General features: G+C 40.8%; 1 protein-coding gene across 3 annotated transcripts in view; it reads left to right on the top strand.

The window, feature by feature from the left end:
* Positions 1–8,629, top strand: part of LOC132230217 (kininogen-1-like) — a 104,485-nt gene extending 95,856 nt beyond the window's left edge. For all 3 annotated transcript variants that reach the window (XM_059687328.1, XM_059687329.1, XM_059687327.1), the window contains exons 7-10: positions 140–300; positions 6,546–6,653; positions 6,771–6,857; positions 8,391–8,629. In XM_059687328.1, coding sequence (XP_059543311.1) covers positions 140–300; positions 6,546–6,653; positions 6,771–6,857; positions 8,391–8,471 — 437 coding nt within the window. In that variant the 3' untranslated portion in view covers positions 8,472–8,629. The remainder of the gene's footprint in view (positions 1–139; positions 301–6,545; positions 6,654–6,770; positions 6,858–8,390) is intronic.
* Positions 8,630–10,666: the final 2,037 nt, after the last annotated feature.

Raw genomic sequence — 10,666 nt, forward strand, 5'->3', positions numbered from 1 at the left:
AACATCAACCCACTCACTACTGGCCTTTAGGCGGCACATGGCCCCCTATAAATGAGTGCTGGACAATGTGCAGGAGAAGACCTACGCTAGACTGCTCCTTCAGTACACACACTGACTTAAAACCTGCTTCTTCTTTCAGGGGAAGATTTTACCATAGGTTGCCCTGGCTGCCCCGTAGAGATACCTGTCAATAGCCCTAATCTGAAGGATGCTCTGACTCATTCCATTACAAACCTTAATGCAGAGAATAATGCAACTTTCTATTTCAAGATTGACATTGTGCACAGAGCAACATCACAAGTATGTAAATTAAGCTATAAAAATCATGATATTATAGTCTATGTGCAATCTGCTTACTAATATTGCCACTGATCTTGGGTTGGGAAGTAGTATACCTGGTAAAAGGAATTGAATGTCAAGTCTCAACCTCACAATATGCTTGCTATGTGACCTTGAACAAGTCATTTAGAACCTTCCATTTTCTGTCTTTAAAGGACTGGGGTGAGACTCAAATAGGATAATATATGTCAAGCGTTGGACGGGTAGCTCAGTTAGAGCATTGTCCCAATATGCCAAGGTTGCAGGTTTGATCCTCCGTCAGGGCACATGCAGGAAGGAACCAGTGAATGCACAAATAAATGGAACACAAAAAGAGATATAATATATGTCAATACATTATCTTCTCAAAATTTAGTGTTTTATAAATTCTAGCAACTATCATATAATTAATAAAATGTAAGGCAAAAAATGCTACTCTTATTCTCTGCCTTTCTAGCATCATTTCTTGTTTTAGCATCACTTAGTGCCTTGGGATCAGCCACATGTCAGTCTATCATCACCCAGACTCCCTTCACACTCTCCCCTCCATGTCACTTCCCCCCTGCCTATGTGCCCTTCCAGCCCACAAATGCACACCTAAGGCTTCATCTTTCCTTCCATGCCCTGTCAATAGATAAGGAGCATCCTAGTCTGGGCTCAAAAGACCCAGTTCTACCAGAGCCTCAGCCCTCAAGTCCTGGGTAACCCTGGGCTGTCATTCAGACTCACTCAGTCTTGTGCCCCATCTGTAAAATGAGGAGCTGGGTGAGAAGAGCCCAAATTTCTTCCAACTCTAACAGCATCTGAGTAATCTGTTCATGGGAAGATTCTTATTCTAAACCTCAAAACTGGCCTTCCTAAAAGTAAACAAAATAGAACCAACAAAAGTAATCAAAATAAAACCGAACTGTTTCAGCAAACCAACATAATCTGATGGGGGGAGGGGTACTTCGATTATAACAATTCATACTTTTTGCTCAGTAATTGAATTTCTAGAAATTTAAAATAGAGTCTTTATAGACATGATACTCATTGCAGCTTTAACTATAAAAGACAACATAGTAAATTGTCAAAATGATCAATAATATAGAAATGATCAAATAATGTCTCGCATATCCTTAAAATAGAGTATCAAGGAGCAATTTTAAAGCATCCTTGTGAGGAGTTCTTGATGTGGGAAATGCCTTGTGATAAAATATGCAGTGGGAAAAAAAGAGGCCATAAAATTGACTATACATTCTGATGTTGGGTGTGTTATAAAAAGCACAGAAAACAATCCTGAAAGGAAACAAATGCCTCCAACTATTCACAGTGGTGGTTTAGGTGAGGGCACAATGGGCTGTTTACTTTCATCTTCTAAATCCTGTATTAGTTTCACTTCTGCAGGGGAAACCTAACCAAATGGTACCAAAATAAGTCAAAACTGACACTTTTTCTCTCTCCTACTCAGGCACCTATTCCTGCCCCTGACATCACAACCTTTCTCCCTCATTTCACGGGCACATGACCCATGTTAGTGGTGTACTCACATGGTACACCAATCCATGCTATTCGTTTTTTAAAATTTAGATTCTTTATTATGTAAGTTATTACATATGTCTTTTTCCCCACATTAACCTCTCCCTGGCCATTCCAATTCCCAACACATTCCCTCACCCTCCTACGGTCTGTGTCCATTGGTTATGCTTATATGCAAGCATACAGGTCCTTTGATTAATCTCTTACCCTTCCGTCCCCTGCCTTCCCTCTGAGGTGAGACTCTCTGTTCCATGCTTCTATGTCTCTGAATTTATTTTTGTTCATCAAAATAAATTGTTGTTTATTATATTCCACAAATTAGTGAGATCACGTAATATTTATCTTTCTCTGACTGGTTTATTTTGCTTAGCATAATGCTCTCTAGGTCCTTCCATGCTGTTGCAAATGGTAAGAGTTCCTTCTTTTTTATAGCAGCATAGTATTCAATTGTGTAGATGTACCACAATTTTGTAATCCACTCATCTACTGATGGGCACTTAGGCTGTTTCCAGATCTTAGCATTTATAACATGTTCTGCTATTAACATAGGGGTGCATATATCCTTTTTTAAAAAATATATTTATTTTTTAAAGTATTGCATATGTCTCCTTTTTTTGTCGTTGATCTCTCCTCAGGTATTCGTGCCACCCAGCACATGCCCTCACCCCCTAGTGTCTGTGTGTTCATGGATTATGTTTATAGGCATGCATACAGGTCCCTTGGTTGCTCTCTTACCCACCCACAGCCCCCCACAGCTATTCTTATGTTTGTCAGCTTTTCTTCTCATTTCATATTTCTGCTTTCTTGTGAAACTCCCTTATTCTTGATGCAGGAATACCATCTACTCCACCATATATTGCATATCAGAGGTTTGCTGTCAGGAGAAAACCACTCATTTTACATGACTACCTAGTCTTCATAGTACTTGCAGTTCTCTGTTAATTAATGAATCAACATCCTAGCATGTTGTGTATTTGTTTATGCTAAGGATGCCAGGAGAACAACAGGTAATGCTGTTAATTGAAGGGAACTGACATTCCTTCACTTGCCAAGTCAATTTGAAATATGGTGAGAATCTCAAACTTACTTACAAAAGATGAATCTTTACTGGTTTTTACATTTAAAGAGATCAATTTGGCTGTTCTGACATGATTATTCAAGGAAGCCCTGCCGGTAGCAGCCAAGTTACTGGAAATCCATTTACCATGTGATGAAGTTGCCAAATGACCAATTTTTGCCAAAGATTTATTTTACAGATTTGGTCTTGCATTGGGTTTGCATATTTAGTCCTATTTGGATGCATGTCCATTTCAAGTTGGTTTCAGGTGCCAAATGTTTCTTAAATTCCCCGTTTGCTCATGTGAATGATGTGATTTCTGTCATAGGGCGTTTATTTTGCCCTGCCTCTGCCGCCACTGTCCCCACTGTTGTCCATATTCCTCCCTGTTTTTGCTCAGATGAATAAACTTCAAGGATCTGTGGGTGCACATTCAGGAAGTTTTCCTTTAACAAAGTACTAGAACTGTCAAGGCATAGGTATAGTATGTCTAAGACTTCTGATGCAAATTGCCAAATTGTCAAACTATTTGCAATTATGCCAATTTACATTCATACCACCTGGTCATAGGACCTTGATCATCTTGCTTTGAGTTCTATTCCTACCAACAATGACTTAGGCTGCGTGCTTCCCACATGTGGCCAATACCAGGTATCACCACTGTTTTTTATCTTTGACAGCGTATGGAAGATTAAAAATGCTGATGCATTGTTGATTTTTATTTTTTTAATCTTTGGTTATTAATGAAGATAGTCATTTGTTTCTGGCTTAATGATCATTTAAACTTATTTTCTGAAATTCTTGTCCATGTCTTTTTTTCATTTTTTTCTTGTTGGGCTTTACATGCATAAGAATATTAATCTTATACCATATTTTCCCCAGCTTTTATTTTTTTACTTTGCTTGCCGTAATTTTTGAGAATCAGTTGTCCTTTCTGTCTCAACAAATTTAGACTTTTTTTCTCCATTTATGTTTTCTTCCTCTGGTTTTCATCTAAGAAAGGCCTTCTTTGTCCTGAGACCTGATGGATACATATTTACATCTTTGCTTATTTCTTTAATTTAAATTGTTAATAGATTTGGAATTTATTTTGCTATGTGGTTATCTCTACTTTAAAAACAAAGGTTGAGCAGGATGGGTTTGAGCAGGGAAGACTTTTGATAAGAATGACACCTGATAATAACGGCAATATAGATGCCATCCTGAGGCCCTCAAATGGAGGATTTACATCTATTTAATTCCTTCTTCTTGACTCTGAATAGAGTTGAGCCATCAGTTGTGGTTTGTGTCACATATTGTCCAGTTTCTTAGGCAACATTACTTGGATCAACATTATTGTTACAGGAATTTGAATTCAGATATATTCTAAACTGAGCAAGAAAACTGATGATCACCAAAATAGAGACCCTATAACCCTCTTAGAAACTTCCTCCCCATTTACACCTACACCCGGAGTCTTAAAAGTTAAGTATCAATTTTTTCTTAAAAATGTAACCATGTTTACCCAGCAGATCAATGCCAGAAAAAGTAGAGGGGGAGCTTAGCTCTTCCTATGACTCTGTTCTCCTGCTCTCTTTCTCCCACCACACGTTTTCCATGCTTTTAAAAAACTCATAGAAAGGGAAGACAGCTGTGGTTTGCTTTTTCAAATGAGATTCTACTATCACCCTGTGACTTCATTTATTTTATTTTTTAATACACTTTTATTGATTTTAGAGAAAGAAAAAGGGAGAAGTAAAGAGAACCATCAATCTGCTGTCTCCTTTATACCCACCCACCCCACCTGGGGATTAAACCCAAAACTGGGACATGTGCCCTGACTGAGCATTAAAATCATACCCTTTGGTGCATGGGATGAAACTCAACAAACTGAGCCACACCAACCAGGGCTGGAACTTCATTTTTAAAAATAATAGTCATCTCTCCAGGTCAACTGATATATCCGTGTGTTCTTTTACACACACACACACACACACACACACACACACACACACACACACACATTTAGATCCTAGAATGAAGTACTGAATAAATTGGACTACAAATTGGGCCATATAAACTAACTTTTTAACATACAATTTAAAGTCATTTTTACCAAGTATATTTTTTAAGTGTTAGAGATGTAAGATATGGCATTTTGAAATGACTTTTAAAAGGCCACATGTGCAATTTTATTGAAATCAGTGCATTTTAAAAAGCATGAGTTTAAGTTTTTAAATAAATAAAGTGTGCCTCTTTTATATCAAAATAAATAAATAAATTGGGCCACAAAATACTCATTGTAGACACAGCATTGTATAAAGATTAAAACTGGTGCTAAGGTACTGGCCATTGTGGCTAAGTTGGTTGAACAACGCCCTGAGCACCAAAAGGTTGTGGATTCAATTCCCATTAAGGGCACATCCCTAGGCTGTAGACTTGATCTGGAGTAAGGGGCATTAAGGAGGCAGCTGATCAATGTTTCCCTCCCTCTTCCTTCATCTCCCTCTAAAAATCTATTTTAAAAAACTATTGATAGAGATTAAAATGGTTTCTTAATATAAAACAATTAAGAGAGGCAAACTAAAAAATCCAAAGAATTTTCCTCATCACAAAATTTAACCCACAATTTCTGTAGTGACACTAACTTCTCTAATTCAAGACTTGGCATGATAATAAGGCATACTTAAAGAATATGTTTAAGTTTTTCTTTCTACTATTTTAGATTCTATTACAACTTGAGCGCTTGAATGTTGTTGAGTAATAAAACTCAGAAAAGTGTAAGATAAAATTGTAGCCTTGTTTCTTTTTATATAAAAGGAAACTTTACTCAAAACAGCCAAATATTTTACACATGGATACAAACTAAAAGTTTAGTTGTCAAACATTTGTACTTTTATTTGTAAACCTCTCATTTGATCATTGTATAATTAAAATTTTAAGATTCTCCCTTAAGGTCGCTTAAAGCAAAAACATATCATCCTATATAATAAAGAGGTAATATGCAAATTGACTGTCACTCCCACACACAAGGTGCCTGCCCCCATGTGGTCACAAGATGGCTGCCCCCATGCCATCACAAGATGACTGCCTCCATGTCATCACAAGATGACTGCCTCCATGTCATCACAAGATGGCCAACACAAGATAACTGGCAGGGGAGGGTAGTTGTGGGTGACCAGGCCTGCAGGGGAGGGCAGTTTGGGGGAACCAGGCCAGCAGGAGAGGGCAGTTTTGGGGGACCAGGTTGGCAGGGGAGGGCAGTTAGGGGCAACCAGTTCAGCAGGGGAGGGTAGTTAAAGGCAACCAGGCTGGCAGGGGAGGGCAGTTGGGGGCAACTGAGCCAGCAGGGGAGGGCAGTTAGAGACAATCAGGCTAGCAGGGGAGCAGTTAAGTGTCAATCAGGCTGGCAGGGAAATAGCTGATTCTCAATGCAGTCAGGCTGGCAGGCAGAAGCAGTTAGGGGCAATCAGGAAGGCAGGCAGGCGAGCAATTGGTATCCAGCAGTACCGGATTGTGAGAGAGATGACCGACTGCTGGTTTAAGCCCAATCACTGTGGTCCCCCAAGGGGTTCCAGATTAGGGAAGGTGCAGGATGAATTTCATGCACCAGGCCTCTAGTTTATTATATAATATTAATGAATGTTCTACTTTGTGTTAATTAATTTTACAGGTGGTGAGTGGATTCAAATATTTTATTGACTTCACAGCCAGGGAAACCACATGTTCCAAGGAAAGTAATAAAGAGTTGACCGAAAGTTGCGAGATCAATAAACATGGAGTGAGTAGCCATGCAACTCTATACTTATTCCCTGGATATCTATTTGATATTTTATACTTGTTTAAGTATTTCATGAATAACACTGTTCTCTCTTTTGGCTTTTGTTTTCACGGATAGGAAATGCTAAGATGCACTGCTGATGTTTATGTGGTACCTTGGGAGAATAAAATTGAGTCTACTGTCAAATGTCAATCACCAGGAAAGGTATGTTTCTAATTAGTCAGCTTGGGTAAATTTTGCTCATTCTGCAAAGTCCTATTTGGGGTTGAAAATGAACCACTATTTAAATGAATTGGGGAACTATATTTTTAGAATGGAGAGAACTCTCACATTTCTATGCTGACCTCTCTTTTTTATGTCTAGAAAGGAAAACAACAGTCAGTCCCCTAATCATTTCTCACCCTTTGTCAGTGTCCCATCCTTCAGGAGGCTCTCTCTTAATGAAGGGCAGCCCCTGCTGTGCAGAGCCAATACTAGCTCTGGGGCTTTAAGATGTGTCTGAGATGCTTCACTGGCATCTGCCTCCATTCAAGGGACTTGGGAGAAATACAGATCTCATATCACACTCCACATTGACTGAATCGAAATCTGCAATTTAATATGGTCCCCAGGGTTTCATACCCACATTCAAGTGTGAGAAGCATTAGTTTGTATAAACTTTTCTGTGGACAACACAAAACTATGTGCAGGATTTTAAATCTTCCTCATGAGTTTTCTTAACTAGCACAGAAAATGGACAAACAAGTGTGCCTTGTAGCCTACTGCTTTTCTAATAACAAATATGTACCTTAGAATGGATGTCATTAACATTCATACAAAGATTCTTGCCATTCTGAATAAACTGTGGCATCTGGTCTCTGAACACATGTGAAAATAAGGAAAGTCAAGAGACTGAATGTGAACTTCTTAATAGGGCAATAATAATAATAAAAGCTACCAGAGGTCAAAGAGGGACAATAAGAAAGACAGACTGGCCAAAGGGAGGACAGGGGGAAGTAAACTAATTGACTTTCTCTTTCCCAAACGGGCTAGTTATATCAAATAGTTACTCTCACTTCACAAAGCTATTCTGATAATTCCCTTTCTGAGTCAGAGTGTTTCTCATAAGTCAGTAAATTCTATTTACTCATTAACTACTCTTTGCAACAAGGCTTTGAAATAGGAGTTTTCTGTTTGTTTATTTGCTGCTGAGGCTAGAATGAGCAATCTTTAGTTTTCAGCAGCTCTAAGTTTAATGATAACAATAGAAAGCAGGAGTAGTGACATAGAAGATTTTTTTTTTTTTGTAATTGACAAGGGAATATCATAAGATGTGATGCAAAATTTATTCAGAGATTTTATGAGGAAATGCCTCTCCAGCCACACTTTATCATTGAATCATCTTTTTGCTACCACATTGAGAAGCACTGATTTTTACAAAAAAGGGACAATATGATTGTCTTTAATTGCTTCTAATGTGAGGGAAGCATGCATTTCAAAATCCTTGCTGTGCTCTGCCTAGGGAAACAGGACAGGGCTTTAAACAGCTACAGTCGCTTGTGGAGGCATGTGCACTGCTACTTCAAGTTATGGGATGCATTTGAACCTCTGAGGTTTAATTCCATTTCAAAAATTATCTGTACTTTTCAATAAAGAACCAATGATGTCAGGAAAAAGTCTCCTCTTGTCAACTGGTTGCTTCACTCTTCTCTTGTTGAATGATAACACCATATTAACAGAATTTTACTGTACTTACAGAAGCCACTAAGGCCCTGCGTGTACAAGGCCCGACCTCGGGAGGCAGGGACAGAGCCAACATCTGAGAGTGTGGCCTCTTGACCAGTGGGCAGAATCTCCACGCCTGGTACAATAGCCCCAGCAACCTGTCAGCAGCCCTGAATGGAAGGACAAGAAGATGGGATAGAATGTCAATAGAGAAGAATGCCATTTTCTCATTCTGTTTCTGGGTGAAATAAAGTTTGATCTTAATGTTCACACTCCTGGTTCATTCACAGTAGTCTGCTTTCAGCCACACCCATCCTGCAGCAAAGTCCAGTTGATCAGAGAGCACGCTCTGCCATGGAGACTCATAGTGCAACTCTGGAACAGGCGGGGATCCCTTAAGTGGGCCTTCCCTACCACCAGGACCTCATCATGGCCCTAAATCAAGGGTTTGTGGGTGATGTTTCCACCAGTAATCTAAGGAATCTCTCTCCCTTCCCTTCTTTCTCTCTCACCTTTTTTTGTTTCCTCTCTCTCTCCTGATTCCAGCCCAAAGTTAAGAGTGATTTGTGTTGCTTTGTTCCTTTTTTTAAGATCTAGATAACTACCAAAAAAAGAAAACAAACAAACAAAAATTCTTTGTTAATAGGATGCCTACCAAGTTTTCACTAGCAAAACATATCAAACCTCAAAAAAGTTTAAAGAAAATTTAAAAATTTTTTTTCTAGTTCAAATAATGGTAATCTAATAGAATAAAAAGTGATATGAGATTTTTAATTTTCTGAAATAGGTATTTACTGAGTGCCTATTGGAGCCATTTACCATGGTAGACAGTTTCTGTTTGGTGTGTGACTCTGTCCTCACAACAACTCTGAGGTCCCCATGACCACCTTTCATTTACAATGAGGAAACTAGCTCCCAGTGCCCTGCTCAGGGTCACACAATTACAACATGACAGAGCTGGCATTCATACTCAGACCTTTTGGACTTCATTACACCAAGTTACCATGAGGTATTATTATCAATGTCGGCATTACAAAAACACATTTCTGAATCTGAGATGATCATTATCTCAATACAAAAACCCTTATTAAATATCTTATTGTGTCTGATGCTGTTCTGAGTACTGCTCAGGGTAAACTATGACTCAGTTAAGCACTGGCATTGGCTTACTGTTTGCTTAGCATTAGGTATTAGAAAATAAAGTAAAACTAAGTATCTCAAATTTAATAGGGATCCTATAATTGGTTTCAAAAGATCACTAAGACTTCGTATGAATCTAAGATAAAGAATCATGAAGCTTCTCAAGAAAAGTGTGCCATTAGGGCTGAAGAAAAATCCTCCAGGCTGAGAGGGAAGGTCAGTGCTCTGCCGTCACCCTGGCGGTAAGGGCCCAGCGACAAAACTACACTCCCAGGGAGCGGGCTTAAGCCACCAGGTGGACATCGTCTGAGGGGTCCCAGACTGCAAGAGGCCATAGGCCGGGCTGAGGGACCCCCCTGAGTGCACAAATTTTTGTGCACCGGGCCTCTAGTCCTATCTAATAAAAGAGAAAAATGGTAATTGGCGTACGACGATACCCTTTTCATTGGCTAATCAGGGCTATATGCAAATTAACTGTCAGCCAAGATGGCGGTTAACTGCCAACATAGGTGCAATGCTGGGAGGCGAAAGGGGAAGGAGGGAAGAAGCTGCCTGCCGCTGACTGCAATCGGAAACCCAGGCGGCAGCCAAGAGCCAGAGAACCGAGCTGCCTTTGCTCGGAGAAGCCAGGCCTCCATTGCTGGCTTCTGTGATAAGAGAACCTGGCCGCCTTTGCAGGCCCTGGGCCAGTAATGGGAGAAGCTGGGTGGGGCAGGGAAGAGGCGGATGTCTGCCTGGCTTCTCAGATCACTGATCACCAGTGATGGGAGAACACCCAGAGGCGGGGCCAGAGGCCAGGCTGCATAGCTGCCTGGGGACACCATCTGGACCCCAGGGGCGACACAGCCAGGCCCCAGAAGGAGACCCAGAAGGTGACCCAGGCGCTGGGGCTGCGTTGCCGCTGGGGCACGCGATCCAGTCCCCCGGGGGCGATGCAGCCAGGCCCCAGAAGTAGACCCAGGGCCCGGGGCTGAGTTGCAGCTGTGGTACGCAATCCAGTGCCTGGGCTGAGGAGACCCAGAAGGAGACCCAGGCGCCGGGGCTGTTTTTGCCGCTGGGGCACGCAATCCGGTGCCCAGGCTGAGGAGACCCAGGGCCCGTGGCTGCGTCGCAGCTGGGGCACGCCATCTGGTCCGGGGGCGATACAGCCAGGCCCCAGAAGGAGACCC

The sequence above is a fragment of the Myotis daubentonii genome, chromosome 3 (assembly GCF_963259705.1).
Source record: "Myotis daubentonii chromosome 3, mMyoDau2.1, whole genome shotgun sequence".
Classification (NCBI taxonomy): Eukaryota; Metazoa; Chordata; class Mammalia; order Chiroptera; family Vespertilionidae; genus Myotis; species Myotis daubentonii.